This window comes from Trichomycterus rosablanca, chromosome 5, assembly GCF_030014385.1.
Source record: "Trichomycterus rosablanca isolate fTriRos1 chromosome 5, fTriRos1.hap1, whole genome shotgun sequence".
Classification (NCBI taxonomy): Eukaryota; Metazoa; Chordata; class Actinopteri; order Siluriformes; family Trichomycteridae; genus Trichomycterus; species Trichomycterus rosablanca.
The window spans coordinates 51,021,212-51,038,867 of NC_085992.1; the positions used below are offsets into that span (position 1 = coordinate 51,021,212).

Here is a 17,656-nt window from a genome sequence, read left to right on the forward strand (position 1 = left end):
TTGAAGAATAGCAGCGCAAGACAAATTGGCTATGATAACATTGGGAAAAATAGGAAAATATTCATAAATAAAAACAGAAAACAACATTAAGTAAGGTAAAACTGGCCTTGTTTATATTGGCATAGAGAAATCACTAACTGTAGTTCATAATAATTAGTATTTAAAAAATGTGGAGGCCATGCCTCAGAGTTAATTGACATTAATGGACTTTATCACCAGATTATTCATGAAAAGTAATATATGTGTGTATTTTAGATCCAGCAGAAACTTATAAAAGAACTAAGTTTTTAAGTTCCAAATGAGTCAATCATTACAAGTTTATCTATATGTTCGACTTTATCTGTACTCACTGTAATGTCAGCAAATGTATTTGTGTAAGTGTTTGTATTGTAAAACCACATTACCTGTTAAAAAATCTAAAGACTTTTATGCTGTGTTCATGCTGGACCTTCATGATTTATTAGAATAAATATTAACATCGTTTTGCATCACAGCTAATTTCTGATCATTTTAATAACATGATAACATACACAACTACAACTGCTAAATATCAATAAACATTAAATACACAGAAAATATAATGTCTTCATAACACAACTACATGAATTAATAAACTAATAAATGAATGAATAAGTGAATAAATTAATGAATTAATTAATAAATGAATGAATGGATGGATGATTTAATGAATAAATACATGAATAAATACATGAATAAATACATGAATAAATACATGAATAAATACATGAATAAATACATGAATAAAATAATAAATACTGTAAATTGACTTGAATAAATACATAAATTAATAAATGAACGAATGAATAAATGAATGAATTAATAAATAAATAAATTAATAAATTAATGAATAAATAAATAAATGCATACATAGATGAATGAAGGAATAAATGGATGAATGAATAAATAATAAGTAAATGAATGAATTTATAAATGAATGAATGAATTAATTAATTAATGGATGATGCATAAATTAATGACTGAATAAATAAATTAATGAATGAATTAAATAAATAAATGAATAAATGGATGAATAAATGAATGAATATATAAATGAATGAATAAATAAATGCATACATAGATTAATGAATAAATAGTAAGCAAATTAATGAATTTATAAATGAATGTTTGAATGAATGAATTAATTAATGGATGATGCATAAATGAATGAATGAATAAATAAATGAATGAATTAAATGAATGAATGAATGAATTAAATGAATAAATGAATGGATGCATAAATGAATGGATGAATTAAATGAATGAATAAATGAATGAATTAAATGAATGAATTAATGAGTTTATAAATGAATTAATGAATAAATGTATTGATAAACAAATGAACAAATAAACAAAATGAATAAATAAATAAGTAAATAAATGAATAAATAAATGAATGAATAAATAAATAAATGAATAAATAAATAAATAAATAAATGAATGAATAAATAAATAAATAAATAAATGAATAAATAAATGAATGAATAAATGAATAAATGAATAAATGAATAAATAACTGAATGAATAAATGAATGATTAAATAAATAAATGAATGAATAAATAAATAAATGAATGAATGACTGAATGAATAAATGAATGAATGAATAAATGAATGAATAAATAAATTAATAAATGAATAAATAAATGAATGAATAAATGAGTGAATGAATGAATGAGTTTATAAATGAATGAATGATTAAATTGATGTACTCCTCCGGCTTTTATTGTGATGAGAGCGGAGGAAGGAGCGGAAGTCTCTGTTAAATCGCTTCGGACTGAAAGATGTCGGAGGCGGATGGAGGCACCGGCTGCGTCCCGTTCATTAAACATCATTAATAATGTCGGAGCTGTAAAATCTCTGCAGTTCAGAGCGGACCGGAATGTTTAACATTGATTCTTATCTGCGTTTCAGTCTTTATTATTGTACGTTTTGCACGAGCGCTCGCGACTTGTTGCTAAGCAAACTGGCTAATCTTGCGTTTGTAAACATTAGCTAGCCAGCGAATTCTCCCGGCTAGCTAAGCTAAGCTAAGCTAAACCAGGCTAACCGCCGCCTGTGGCAGAAATGGCCACCATGGAGAAACTAATGAAAGCCTTCGAGTCGCTCAAATCGTTCCAGCAGCAGCAGCAGGGCCCGCCGTCTGCAGAGGAGCTGGTGCAGAAACAGTGAGTTTAAAAACGAGCTTTGTTTACGTTTTAATAATCGTGTTATTGCTCGTTAGCTAATGCTAACCGCTCGTAGCGTTAGCCTAGCCTAGCCTAGCCTAGCCTGTAACCCAAACACTCCGAGCTGTCAGATCTGACATTTAGAGTCACGGTGTTCCGCACAGTGCTGCGATCGCCGCACAGTTGCCTTTTATCACTGAATTTAATGTTTAATTCCATTGGGAAACATTATTTTTCTATTTTTTTTAACGATGTTATTGTGTTGTGTGTGAAACTGAATTAAAACAAACAACAAGAAGCGTCAGTAACAGAAACACAACGTTTATCGACTCACTAGTTTTTCCATTTCTGAGTTAAAATGGAAAAACAAACATCCAGAGGTTTGGTGGGTAGCACTGTCACCTCATAGCAAGAAGGTCTTGGGTTTGATTCCCAGATTGGAGTTTGCATGTTCTCCCCTAGCCTAGTGGGTTTCCTCCAGGTGCTCCGGTTTCCTCCCACAGTCCAAAGACGTGGTGGCGTTAGGTTAACTGCCCGGGTGTGTGTGTCCTGTGATGGACTGGTGACCTGTCCAGGGTGTTCGCACCCACTGCAACCCTGACCGGTGGTAAAACAGTGAGAAACATATAGTTCATTTGACAAATGTCCATGTGCACTATCTATCTGTTCAGCCCCAGCGTCCCAGTATCCCCAGTACTTGGCGGAACAGGGCGGCTCGGTGGGTAGCAAGAAGGTCCTGGGTTCGATCCCCAGGTGGGGCGGTCCGGGTCCTTTCTGTGTGGAGTTTGCATGTTCTCCTCGTGTCCGTGTGGGTTTCCTCCGGGTTCTCCGGTTTCCTCCATCAGTCCAAAGATGTGCCATCAGGTTACATTTACATTTTCAGAATTTAGCAGACGCTTTCATCCAAGGTGACTTACAGTTTTGACTAGGGATGTAACGATACACTCTACCCACGATACGATTTTTTTCCCGATTTTTTTTTTTTTAAATTGAAGACAAATGATGACAAAGTTTCCTTTTATTATTTCTCTTAAACAAAGATTTATCTAAATAATGAACACCCTTTTATTTCTGTGGTAGGTACAAACTATGCAAAACAATTTTGAATTAAGCTCAATTTGGCTGAAAAACCCCGAATTTGGCATCCAGGCGTATAGCGCCAGTGACGTCAACCAGGCGAGGTGAATAGTGCCGGCGTCCTCTGCTGTTTAAAGTGAATATCGATTCATTTTACATGTCAAATCGATTTGAATCGTGGGGATTAACGGTTGGAGGATTAACTTGGTGATGGTGGGACTTGAACTGGCAACCTTCTGTTTACTCGTCCAGTATCTAAACCACTAGGCTGCGACTGCCGTACATAATACTTTCACTGCTGTCCTGAAAATGAGCTTATACTTGTTGTCCTTTTGGTGTAATGAAATGATCTCCTCTCTCACCTTTTGTGAGTAGGCGGCACAGTAGCTTAGTGGGTAGCACTGTCGCCTCACAGCAAGAAGGTCCTGGGTTCGATCCCCAGGTGGGGCGGTCTGGGTCCTTTCTGTGTGGAGTTTGCATGTTCTCCCCGTGTCTGTGTGGGTTTCCTCCCAAAGACGTGCAAGTGAGGTGAATTGGAGATACTATATTGTCCATGACTGTGTTTGATATAAACTTGTGAACTGATGAATCTTGTGTGATGAGTAACTACCGTCTCCTGTCATGAACGTAACCACATTAAAATCCTTATAAATAAATAAACAAACAAACCAACTTGGTGAAACATCATTTTGCCTTACTAACCTCTAATAAACCGTTTCCCTGAGTGCTACCAAGCATCTGACACCTATCTCGTTTACTGTTTGCCCATTTCTCTTGTACAAATGCTAGTTTGACTCCAAGATGCCCGTCACCTGAGCAAAAGTGCCCTTTCCTGCAGCATAAAAACACCCCAGCATCATCACTGACCACCTGACAAACCCCTGACCCATGTGGTCAAACAGTTTCGATTTCGATTCCCCACAGCTGTGGCCAAGAACTCCACAGGTCTATCAAGGTGAAGATTGGCGCACACTTGTCTTTATCAGATCATCCCGTAAATGTTTTACAGCGACGCCAGGGTTTTTTTTTTCATTGTCATTAAGATTGTTTAAGACTTTTTTGAATAAAATTGTGCCCCCCCCCTCATGGTCAGGCAGGCAATAATACTTTCACTGGTGTCTCTATGAAGGTTTAAGGTCTTAAAATTGTACTTAAACCTGTTGTTTTTATTTTTTGGTGTAATGAAATGATCTCCTCTCACAGCTTTTGTGAGCAGCTTTTTAGTTTTTACCACGATTCCAACACATCTTAAAGAGTTGAATCTCTGTGTGGTTTTTATATAGCACATCATTTATTTTTCTCCCCCTTTAGCGCATCCAATTGTTCAATTTGCATCGTGCGTCCTCTCTTTCTATGCCGAACCCCGCCCTGACCGAGGAGATCGAAGCTAACCCGTATCCCCTCCGACATGTGGGCAGCAGCCGGATGCATTTTTGCCACCCACACATTGACGAGTTTGGCGCCACCTAGCGTTGCATGCGGAGAGACACACCCTAAGGCCACTCTTCCTCATCTCCTGTGCAAGCACCTCTAATCAGCCGGCAGAGGTCGTAATCGCATTCTGACAGAGAGAGACCCACATCCGGCTCTTTGTCCCGCCCCCCAACTGAACTACCGGCCAATCGTTGCTCATACAGCCACTCGGCTTTGAACCGGTGAGGCAGAGCTGGATTCGATACGACGTACTCGGAATCCAGCTCTGGTTGCAGCGTGTCTTTTTACCGCTGCGCCACCTGAGCGGCTGTATAGCACATAATTTCTTAAACAGATTAAAGGTTGTTATTGAGTTTCCAATGGTGTTCTGGTCTCATTAAATGAAGGGGTGTGATAAACAAAGTCGTACATAAAAGTGCCTATACCAAACTTCACCGACCAGACCAAACTCAATACAAGATGGCAAATCAAGCATTTATTTAGACAGTTTCTGTAGCCATCAGCATGACGAAGTGAAATAAAGAAAACAAAATACAATATTTAACCTAACTCCCTAAACGAACGAATGAACGAACAGAGATCACAATTAAACGAAATGGTATACTCACCCCCTACGAAATAAGGTCCAAACGAAACAGTGAACAAACGAATGAACAACAAAACATAATCAAACAATAATTGTTCTGGTTGAGGAGCAAGGTGAGGCAACCAGTGAACATCCCACCGTCTCTCAGATCTTCCTCTTCATGTCCTCATGGTAGCTCTTTTATCTCAGGAGCGCCCCTCTCATAGCCAGTGAAAACCTGGAGATTAAGGACAGAAAACAAAACATAAAAAAAAACCTGAACCCAAACTAACGACCTCTAGGGTCGTAACTAGGGCCGGGTATCGCCACTGATTCCCTGGATCGATTCGATTCCGATTCACAAGGTCCCGATTCGATTTCGATTCAACACATTTAGGCATTTTTGGGTTGCATTAACAGGTTTTGTTTAAATATGTAAAGATGTTCAGAGAACGAACGTGATAATTGTACAAAGAACACTCATTATTAAAAATATTTGTGTTTACATAAATAATTCATCCAAAACAAAAAACAGTAACATTAATTTTTTATATTATTATTTTACATGTTCGACACGCTACAGCAGTGTACAGTACCAGTCAAAAGTTTGGACACACCTTCTCTTCAGTGGTTTTTCTTGATTATTTGTATTTTCTACATTGTAGATTAATACTGAAGACGTCCAAACTATGAAGGAACACATATGGAATTATGTAGTGAACAAAAAAGTGTTAAACAAACCAGGATATGTTTTATATTTTACCAACTCTACCTCTGCACAGCACTACTGATGCTCTCAAACACATTAAAAAAGCAAGAAATTCCAGAAATTAATTCTAGACGAGGCACAAACGTTAATTGAAAACCGTTTCAGGTGGCACCTCATGAAGCTGATTGAGAAAATGCCAAAAAGTGTGCAAAGCTGTAATCAAAGCAAAAGATGCTACTTTAAAGAATATAAAATATAAAACATATTCTGATTTGTTTAACACTTTTATGTTTACTACATAATTCCACATGTGTTCCTTCATAGTGGAAACGTCTTAATTATTAATCTACAATGTTAAAAAAAAAAAAAAAAAAAAAATCAAGAAAAACCACAGGAATGAGAAAGCGTGTCCAAACTTTTGACTGGTACTGTATATATAATGTAAACCCTCTCTGTCCACTTAAGTGACGTTGCGACGCAGTGTTTCACATCTGCGTACAGGTTTGGAACGGCCACTTCACTCAAATGTTCGCGTGTGGGTAAAACATAACGTGGTTACAGACAGACAGACAGACAGACATGTAAGGCAAGGCAAGTTTATTTGTATAGCACCTTTCATACACAGTGGCAATTCAAAGTGCTTTACATAAGGAAAAATTAAAAATTAAAAGCAGTAAAACATTCCTGAGATCTAGAACCTCAGAAAGACTTCTTGCAAACATTTATTTACAATTAAGAACATGAAATTCAAACAAGAGAGATAAAAATTAAGAACATGAAAACTAAAGGAAAATATAGTAAAATATACCCTACAGTTTAGAGAATATGAAATTGAAACAAGAGAGATACATGTTATTATAAGGGATTAATTATACATATTAACGGGGAAATTACAGTACTAAATACTAAGACTATCCCACAGACTGACAGCAGACAAAGTAACTTATACTACCGGTCATCACCAATAGTACAGTGTTCCAGTTCTACTGCCACACAATATACGGTATGCAAATTTTTCATCTGGCATGATTATAATAATAGGAGCAGGAGTGTATCTACTATTATACAAAATATATACAGCTATATAAGTATATTATAGAAATAAAGATATTGTTATAGGTATAAATATATACAAACTTCAATATATCGGTTTTAGGTATAAATACATACAACATGAGCAATAATATACATTTAAATATTCCAGCACTTGAAAAAAAAAAAATCAGACCAGACACACATGTAAGGTGTGTGTTTGTGTTTTTGTACTAATGTTAAATGTATTCGGTTACGTTACTGTGACCGTTAATACAGGTTCTGACCATTAATGAGGCTTCGAAAGCACATCGTTTTCATCAACGCTGTATGGACGTATATCCTCACATATAAAAGTTACCAGAGCCGCCGTTATTTTTTTGGCACGGGGAGAACTTGGAGGTAATTTCATCGCAAATGCAGGTTCTGCCTTCAGGTTCTGGGGCACCTTTACTTGAGCTTCAGCCATGCTGAACTGATGTGCAGGTCAGATCTCGTGGAAAAAAAAAAAACAGTGGCTGGTCACGCGAGATTAAAGGGGTAACAGATTGGGATTGAAAAATCGATTTGATAAACCCACCCTTAGTCGTAACAATGGTTTAATCATGTTGTAACCCAACTTTAGGTCCTACACACCAAGGCAGTTTTTTTAGATCAGCAATATTATAGCAGCATTAACAAAATATCCGGCTACTCTAAAATTCACCATTATTTATTTCCTTTGATCATTTGTGGGGTTTTTTTAATCATTTTTCTGATTGCAACTTTATTTGGTTCACTGAAACCTAAAACAGACCTAAAACAAAGCCAAAAATCTCAGTTTCTGTCTCTTTCTCAGCTCTTTATAGTCTTTTGGTCACAGTGCACCGTAACTGACATTTAACATTAGTACCAACACACACATTTCTACCACACACACACACACACACACACACACACACAACCAGTCATGCCTGTTTACACGCATGTAAAACCTTACATGTGTGTCTGGTCAGATTTTTTTTTTTCCAAGTGCTGGAATGCACTGATCAACCTCCTTGTTTCTACCCTCACTGTCCATTTTATCAGCTCCACTTACCATATAGAAGCACTTTGTAGTTCTACAATTACTGACTGTAGTCCATCTGTTTCTCTGCATGCTTTGTTACCCCCTTTCATGCTGTTCTTCAATGGTCAGGACCCCCACAGAGCAGGTATTATTTAGGTGGTGGATGATCCTCAGCACTGCAGTGACACTGACATGGTGCTGGTGTGTTAGTGTGTGTTGTGCTGGTATGAGTGGAGTTTTTAAACACCGTGTCCACTCACTGTCCACTCTATTAGACACTCCTACCTAGTCGGTCCACCTTGTAGATGTAAAGTCAGAGACGATCGCTCATCTATCGCTGCTGTTTGAGTCGCTCGTCTTCTAGATTTTCATCGGTGGTCACAGGATGCTGCCCACGGGGCGCTGTCGGCTGGATATTTTTAGTTGGTGGACGATTCTCAGTCCAGCAGCGCTGCTGTGTCTGATCCACTCTCAGTAATTGTAGAATGGACTACAGTCAGTAATTGTAGAACTACAAAGTGCTCCTATATGGTAAGTGGAGCTGATAAAATGGACAGTGAGTGTAGAAACGAGGAGGTGGTTTTAATGTTATGGCTGATTGGTGTATATACACATTGTACTGTACATTTGCTACACTTTATTTACTTTATTTGTTGTTGTATTAGTTCCATCCATCCATAAGAGTCGATCTTGTCCTTTAATGGTCTGTTCAACCATTTGGTTGATGTTACTATGTGTGTAAATACTTGGGTAGAAATGAGCTGTATTTAAATAATCTTGTTGGGCCGTATCTACTGATTGGTTAACGTGTGTTAAACTCAAACTTATTGCTAGACGACACTGTGGTTTTAAGAAAACAGACTTTGTGATCATCTCCACTGTTTGGTAGAGGCTCATTAAAATATACTGTGTGCACTAGTAATAAAATATTAATTGTGTGCTGTTGGTTTAGTCCCAAGAAACGAAGAAATGCAAAGAGAGAATTTTTTAAACACTATTTTCTTGGTAAGAAAGGGTTAAACAGGGATTCATGCTTTATTGCCTGTGTAATTTCAGCGAATATAAAAGGAGCAGCAATAAAAAACAGTAGTAAAAAAACTGATACGATAGAGTGTCGATGAACCCGTGCTGTTTGAACCCTTATCAGTACTTCAGAGTTTTTTTACTTTTAATTTGGCTGGTTGAAATTTAACTAAGTGAAATGAAAGTGAGACATTCACTAGCTGATAAGGACAATTAGTCCTGCTGCTGAACTGACTGGCAGAAACAGGGTGTGGCATTTAAACATTTTAGAAATATGTATGAAATGTCTTTTATTAGTATTTTACAAGAAAGTGTTTCCTAATCATCTCAGGAGTTTCAGTCAATTTGCATAGATTTCTAAAAACATTGGCAAGAAGAGCTTATCTGTCAATCCTGTTTAATCACCACACCATTTCATTTGTACATTTGTACTTGTGCACTAAAGCCATAGAAATTTAAAATGATTAATATTCAGCACTGATTATGACCGTCCGGGTGACTACACAGACCAGTAATTGGATCGTCCGAGGATCCCCAGAAGAGGCTGTAGGGATTCCTCAGAACCTCTGCTGGTTGGTCAATGGTGCCGAGAGAGATGGAGGATATTGGAGATTGGTGCTTGACTCTCCATGTGTAATACAGATCTCTATATAAACCCACCTGGTGCAGGTAAAGAGAAGCAGTCGGTACTGCACACTTGTAAGAGGGGTTGTGTGTTAGTTACAGCCCTACTTGGTCAGTAGTGGAGGTCTGCAGCAGTAGCGCGGAAGTGAAATGCATTCAGGTAATTGGATATGACTAAATTGGGAGGAAACTTGAGGGAAATGCTTAAAAAAAGTGTTCATATTTAATAGATCTTATTTGTCCTCTCAATTGTTCCACCACTAAGCATTAAAGAATATTTTGTCATTATAAAATAGTTTAATTCTAATCCATATGAAATCAATAAGATTAAAATCCTTTAGTTTTTTTTATTTGACTAAAACTGTCATCCTTTGTAATACCAACACATTTAAATAAGTTTAAACTATAGCACTATTAGCAGATTACTCTATTTGTATTGGAAATTATTTGTCAATAAATACCTTGGTGTAATAATACCTTGGTCGGCGCTAGATTTGTCGGCGCTAGATTTGTCGGCGTTCGCTCTCAATCGCTATGTGTGAACTAATCAACAACTCCATCCGAGAGGCTGAAGATAAATATGTAGCACGTCAAATATCTGGATATGAGTCGGCCGACTGGCAATGAGTGCTATGTTGAACAGCCAATGAGAACGCAAGATACGGTGTGAGGGGAAACGCAGGGGAGGAGTGTAAACAGGTGGGACAGCGGCGTAACATAGTTTATATCAGAATACATCAGCACACACACGTTTTACAGTATTTCTGACCTTATCGTTCTCTACAGAATACCCACGCTGCATTGCAAACAATATTTATTAACCTCCGACTCACTATAGAACAATCCATGCTGGTCGTGTTGCCAGATCCACTCAGATTCATTTATTTTTCCTCCTTGATTTTACGCTGCACATCAGCACACACACTTTTATCGCTCGCTACTTGTTGACGTGCGTTTTTGGACGTGGTATCGTTAAACCCCTCGTCACTTCTCACGTTTGTTTTCGTGACAGAACGTAGTTTGGGAGAGCAGAGAAGCTCGTCTGTGACCGAGTGTGTGACCCCCTATCGCCGATTCTATTCTAACAATCTCGTACACTCGCTCAGTGGTGGTCATCTTCCTCCATGAGATTTTTAGCAGTTTTCTACTGCACTTTTTTCCCCTCTTTCCCCTAGAAACAAACCGCATTTCGCAGCAACTTTTTTGATGACTAACACCTTTCCCAAAAATGTCATTAACACGTTTTTATGTCCCTTTTGGATTTTCTTACATACTTCTGTTTATTTAAGTTTTACATTTTACATTTTCTGCATTTAGCAGACGCTCTTATCCAGAGCGACTTACAGAAGTACTTCCATAGTAAACATTTCATCTCTCAAGTTTTAGTAAACAACTGTCAAAGAACACGAATCTGCTGAAACCTGTTAGAACCAGAGTGTTTTTTAAAGTGTTTTTAAAGACAGCAAGAGACTCAGATGTTCGGACAGACAGAGGAAGTTCGTTCCACCACTTGGGTGCTAGAACAGAGAAGAGCCTTGATGCTCGTCTTCCTTTAGTCCTGGGTGGGGGCTCAAGTCGAGCGAGACTAGTGGCTCGGAGGTTGCGTGGTACAGAGCGGGGTTTGATTAGAGTTTCTTTCTATTTGATGTATAATTATTTGTGTAGAAACTAAATGTAAATAACATTCAGCGTTGTTGCAGTGCTGTTTTATTCTTTATTTTAGTATTGATGATTTTACTACAGTAAATAATAAATGCTTTTGTTTCTCTCTCTAGGAAAAAAGATCTTGCAACCACTAAAAAAGACCGAGTGACCCACTGTTTAACGATATGTGAGAACATCGTAGCACAATCTCTAAGGTATGAACTGAAAACATTCATTCATTCATTCATTCATTGTGTGTTTTATCACCTCATGTCCTGGTCAGGGTTCAGAATCCATGAATCCATTTATAATGAATAAACAGCTCAGAGTGCTCTTCAGTTTTCCTGTGCCATGTGCTCGGGGATTAAGGTACCAGGGCGGATCAACAGGCGTTAATATCGTCCCTATGAGGACGTACGTCCAGGTGACAGTAAGCATGCTAAATTCAGTTTGCAGCATTTCTGCCTGCTCATGTTGTAGTGGGTTAAGAACAGAATACATGCTGAATAAACACATCTCATGGTACTTAGTGCTTTAATGGTGTAAATCTGTGATCCTGATTCTGCTTCATCTTCAATTTTAGCACCTCTACTCTCAGTCCCTTATTATTCGGCTGCTCCCATATATTGGGGTCACCAAAATTACCAAAATTGGCACCGTTTTTACACCGGATGCCCCTTGAGGCAACATTCCTATTTTAATCCAGACTTGGGACCTGCGTTGAGAGCGCACTGACAAGCGCACGTCCCATGACTAGGCTGTTCCGGCCATCCCCCATTATTAGCCAATCATATCCAAGTGTACGACTGAGATTCACAGCTGAGATTCAAACCCTTGATCCCCGGATCTCAGCAGTAGTGGGATAGTGTATTTGACAGCTCTGTCACTTGGGCAATTTGCTACTAAAGTGCCCTAATTAATGTGTGTATTGCATAAAAGAGTAAAGAAGAAAAACCGTCGGTGCAGTAATCGAAGAAAATATTAAGAAATTGATATAACCGGGTAACACAGTTTATTATGTTTCAAGGAGTTGGTTTATTTTACTCAGTAGCAATATGTAAGTTAACCTGGTGGCTCATGGTAGCTCTCTCTAGACAGTTTGATGGTATAGTAATTTATTTTTGTTTGTTTTTCGTACTTTGCTGACCCGTGTTTAGGACTTCTCCCGAATTCCAGAAACTTCTGGGAATCGCCATGGAAATGTTTCTGCTGTGCAGCGACGATAAGGAGTCTGATGTACGGATGGTGGCGGACGAGTGCCTGAATAAAATCATCAAGGTGAGTCTAATCGTCAAGATTTTTCCATTTTTCTCACCTTTATTTACAACCCCAAAGCAGAAAAAGTTGGGACAGCATGGGAAATGCAAATAATAATAAAAACACAGAGTTCCTTACATTGACTTTGACTTTTATTTGATGTCAGACAGGATGAACCTGAGATGCTGAACTTCATTACATTTATTAATAAACATCCGTTCAAAGTTGGGACAGTAAAGCATTTACCACTGACACATTGATAACAGTCTGGATCTTTTTCGTCTTTGGTCCTGAGCACAAAAAAGACCCGGAATGCTGATTCATCTGACCACAATACACGTTTCCACTGTGTGATGGTCCATCCTAGATGCCTCCGAGCCCAGAGAAGTCGACGCCGCTTCTGGACATGGTTAACATAAGGATTATTTTTTGCACAGTAAAGTGTTAAGTATGATTAGTGCAGTAACTCTGTATTGTAGAGCTTGATAAAGGTTTGATAAACTAATCCCTCACCCATGTGGTTATATCAGCTAGTGTTGAGTGGAGGTTCTTGATGCCGCCTGAGGGATGGAAGATCACGAGCGTTCAGGTTAAGCTCGCACCCTCGACCTTTACACACTGATTTAATGATATTCTGCACTGTAGAGGGAGAACATGCAAATCCCTTCCAATCTTTCTTTGAGGTTCATTGTTTTTAAACATTTCAATCATTTTCTCACACATTTGTGGACAAACTGGATCCTCTGATCATCTTTACTCATCAGAGACTCTCAGCCTTTCCTGGATGCTGCTTTTGTACCAAACCATGATCACAATCACCTGTTTGGAATCACATCATTATTTAGTGTTTTCACCTCATTACTAGCCCTAAACTGCCCCCATCCCAACTTTTTTTGGAATGTGTTGCAGGCCTGAAATGCAGGAATGGATGTTTATTAGTAAATGAAATGAAGTTGAGCAGAAACTCTGTGTTTTTTCTGATTTGGGGTTGTATTTTTGAGCAAATGTTGGCAATGTTTCCTTCTACTATTACTACTAATAATAATTCTAATTAATAGCAGTGCTTTGAGGTTCTGAGTGATTATTTGTATGTGTTTTTTCTTGATAGGCGTTGATGGATTCCAACTTGCCTCGACTGCAGCTTGAGCTTTACAAAGAGATTAAAAAGGTACAACAGACACAGAACACATTACCTACACAAAATGCTGCGTAGGACACACCAAACTCACCCATATTTACCTACTCAAAGGAGACCAGGCCCCCACCTCCTTGTTTCTACACTCACTGTCCATGTTATCAGCTCCACTTTGTAGTTCTACAATTACTGACTGTAGTCCATCTGTTTCTCTACATGCTTTGTTACCCCCTTTCACCCTGTTCTTCAATGGTCAGGACCCCCGCAGAGCAGGTATTATTTAGGTGGTGGATGATTCTCAGCACTGCAGTGACACTGACATGGTGGTGGTGTGTTAGTGTGTGTTGTGCTGGTATGAAATACCGTGTCCACTCACTGTCCACTCTATTAGACACTCCTACCTAGTCGGTCCACCTTGTAGATGTAAAGTCAGAGACGATCGCTCATCTATTGCTGCTGTTTGAGTCGGTCATCTTCTAGACCTTCATCAGCGGTCACAGGACGCTGCCCACGGGGCGCTGTCGGCTGGATATTTTTGGTTGGTGGACGATTCTCAGTCCAGCAGGGACAGTGAGGTGTTTAAAAACTCCAGCAGCGCTGCTGTGTCTGATCCACTCATACCAGCACAACACACACTAATACCTGCTCTGTGGTGGTCCTGTGGTGGTCCGGTGGGGGTCCTGACCATTGAAGAACAGACCACCACTGCCATTTGTGATCAGCCTCAACCAGTCAGCAGAGGTCGTAATTGCCCTGGGACAAGGATCCGTGTTTACTTCATCCCCCTATAGACTGTAAATGTAAATGCGATATAAATGCCCTGTGGTCGTTGTGTTTTATGTTGTCAGTATTTGCTATTGAAATAACTAGAATCTTCTCTGTTGGGTTTGATTAACTGTGTAGAACGGCGCCTCTCGGAGTCTGCGGGCAGCGCTCTGGAGGTTCGCTGAACTCGCTCATTTTGTGCGTCCACAGAAATGCAGGTAAGAGCACCGAAGCTGGATTCAGTTCCGAAAACGTCAATGAAAGGAAACGGGGCCACTTCTTTGTGAACGGAACGTTATCCATTCCTGTGCCTAACAGTTAGCAAGGCGTTCTGATTATTACAACCCCAAATCAGAAAAGGTTGGGACAGTGTGAAAAATGCAAATAAAATAAAAACACAGTTCCCCACGCATTAAAAAGTCTCAATAATAGAAACACTGATGGGGCGGCACGGTGGCTCGGTGGGTAGCACTGTCGCCTCACAACAAGAAGGTCCTGGGTTCGACCCCCAGGTGGGGCGGTCCGGGTCCTTTCTGTGCGGAGTTTGCATGTTCTCCCCGTGTCCGCGTGGGTTTCCTCCGGGTGCTCCGGTTTCCTCACACCGTCCAAAAAAACATGCCACCAGGCTAATTGGAAACACTGAATCGTCCTGTAGGTACCAGCCGCTAGATGTACAAACCAGTGCACTGTGGTGCCGGTCCCAAGCCCGGATAAAATAGGGAGGGTCGTGTCCGGAAGGGTGTCCGGCATAAAAATTGTGCCAAATCGATGCGCGGATCGTGATCCGCCGAGAGCCGACCCCGCAACCGAACGGGACGAAGGCCGAGGAAAAGAAGAATAATAATAATAGAAACACTGATGGAACACACCCCGTTCCAACTTTTTGAGTGTGTTTCAGGCATCGCATGATAAATTTGTTTCTATTTATAAAATAGAATGACGTTAATCAGTGAAAACATTGAAAATCTTGTTTCTACTTGGTGCAATTAAGTAAAAGTTCAAGAGAATTAAGAAGTACAAAATTTTCTTTATTCTTATTTATAAAAATGAGTAACTTTTCCAGAAATGGGGTTCGTATTTGTGTTTATATGCGCTCCTGGCAACATTTCAGATGTAGTTGAGAATAACTGGCCCTTTCCGCCACGTGTTTCAGGCCATATCTGGTGAACCTGTTGCCCTGTCTGACGCGGATCACTAAGCGGCAGGAGGAGATGGTGCAGGAGACTTTGGCTTCCTCGATTCCCAAAATCATGGCAGCCCTCGGGAACTTCGCCAACGACAATGAGATCAAGGTACGACCCGAAACCTCCCAGCTAATCGTTGTAGTTTTTTTTTTTTTTTTTGGCGCTGCAATCGATGGAGATCCTGTTTAAGTCAAGTCACCTTTATTTTTCTGTAGCACATTTAAAAGACGTGTGTCAACCAAAGTGCTGTACATTAAAATCAGGTATAAATACCACTCAACTATGCAACATTTAACAAATCATTAACATACATACAAAATAATATACATACGCACCAACATATAAACATATAGATCAAATAAAACCACAAATAGACTCTCATGCCAAAGAAAACAAATGACTTTTTACATTTAACTTAAATGCATCTATTGTGTGGGTGTGGGACTCCTTTATGAAAAGTGGAAGACTATTCCAGAGTCTTGGGGCAGCTACAGAAAAGGCCCCGTCACCCTTGAACCTCATTTGAGAGCGTGGAATAGCTAAGAGCAGCTGACCGTAGAAGATCGTAGAGCTCGTGGAGTGGAGCGAACTCGGAGAAGGTCTGCGATATAGCTCGGAGCCAAGCCGTGTAAAGCTTCCAGACATGCAAATGCTGCGGCCGGATCCCCGATGGATGTGACATGGGCGTCGTGCTGTTCCCATAGCAACACGGCGCGTGCAAACCTCAGTCGGCAGGCGAGTGTTTGAATTTAAGCGCAGCAGCTCCGATTTCGAGTAATAAGGCATGTTACCGTATAAGGATGTACCGATCAGGTTTTTTTGTTCCCAATTATTAATTTTGATCCCGATCCGATACCGAGTCTCAAACCGGTACTTGTATTTTCTAGATATTGTCTAGATAAGAACTGGATAATACTGTTCACACAGTGCACACTTCAACTACATTACAGTTATTCACATTAATCCAGTGTACATGTTTAACACCTGAATAGCTCTGCAGTGCTGTAGGGAAAACATTACCTGCATCCAAACTATTGGCTTAATGTTCTTTTATTTCTACAAAATCAATCAAAATGAGTGAGATAATTACAGTTTTACTTTAAACTTTACATTAGAAGAAAAAAAATCTGTTTAATGCAGTGATGCACTAAAAATGAACAGAAATCTGTGTAGCAGCTTAACTTGAATATAAGAAAAAAAGTTACTTAAAAGCATTACAGTAAAACCTGAATACCAAAATAAAATGGACAGGCTCTTTTGTTATGAAGGAAAACCAGTTTTTAAAGCGCTTGTGTTGTGACAAGGGTTTGATGGACGTTTCTATGTGAAGTGAGTGTGTTTTGACCCTTTGGGGCTTCCATAGTGCATGAACTAGCGTGCTTGACTCTAACTGTCCGGTATTCGGTACCGTAACAGAAGAAGTTAATAAAGTGTTAAATGCTCCCGACAATTTGTGAATATACCGTGTATTTATTTCTTTATTAAACGAGTGCATCACTACGTTGTTTTGTAAACCGGAGTGATCCTCGACTCACACACCATATAAACAGTAAAATTCTACAGTAATGAACGCAGCTCTGCTCCCACCGCCTCGTGAAACGCTCACAGTGCAGACGTTACACTTCACTGCTGGACTTGTTTCACTTTCCAATTTAAAGTATTTCCACACAGCGGACATGCTGATGTAAAACAAAAGATCGGGATCAGGATCGGGTTTAGTAAAGCCGATTCCGATCAGTTAAAAAATGCCTTGATCGGCCCCGATCCCGATCTTTGAGAAAAAAGTATACGGCAGACTTTGAATTATTACCCGAGGCAGGGTAAAGTCCACGAATAAATCCAAACAGGACTAAAATTGCCAGATGAAAATTCAGAGTTGGAGCAGATGATGTTTAGCAAATATACAGCGTTAAGTTACTACCCAAGATGCAATTTTATAATGCCAATTCATGCCAATTATAATAAATAATTAACT

The 17,656-nt window shown here is 39.2% G+C and overlaps 1 protein-coding gene across 6 annotated transcripts in view; it reads left to right on the forward strand.

Moving 5' to 3' along the window:
• Positions 1-1,807: 1,807 nt before the first annotated feature.
• The window catches only part of htt (huntingtin), a 98,027-nt gene continuing 82,178 nt past the window's right edge, over positions 1,808-17,656 (forward strand). For all 6 annotated transcript variants that reach the window (XM_062996307.1, XM_062996308.1, XM_062996310.1 and 3 more), the window contains exons 1-6: positions 1,808-2,184; positions 11,472-11,555; positions 12,498-12,618; positions 13,706-13,765; positions 14,636-14,715; positions 15,651-15,789. In XM_062996307.1, the coding sequence (XP_062852377.1) occupies positions 2,084-2,184; positions 11,472-11,555; positions 12,498-12,618; positions 13,706-13,765; positions 14,636-14,715; positions 15,651-15,789 (585 nt within the window). In that variant the 5' untranslated portion in view covers positions 1,808-2,083. The remainder of the gene's footprint in view (positions 2,185-11,471; positions 11,556-12,497; positions 12,619-13,705; positions 13,766-14,635; positions 14,716-15,650; positions 15,790-17,656) is intronic.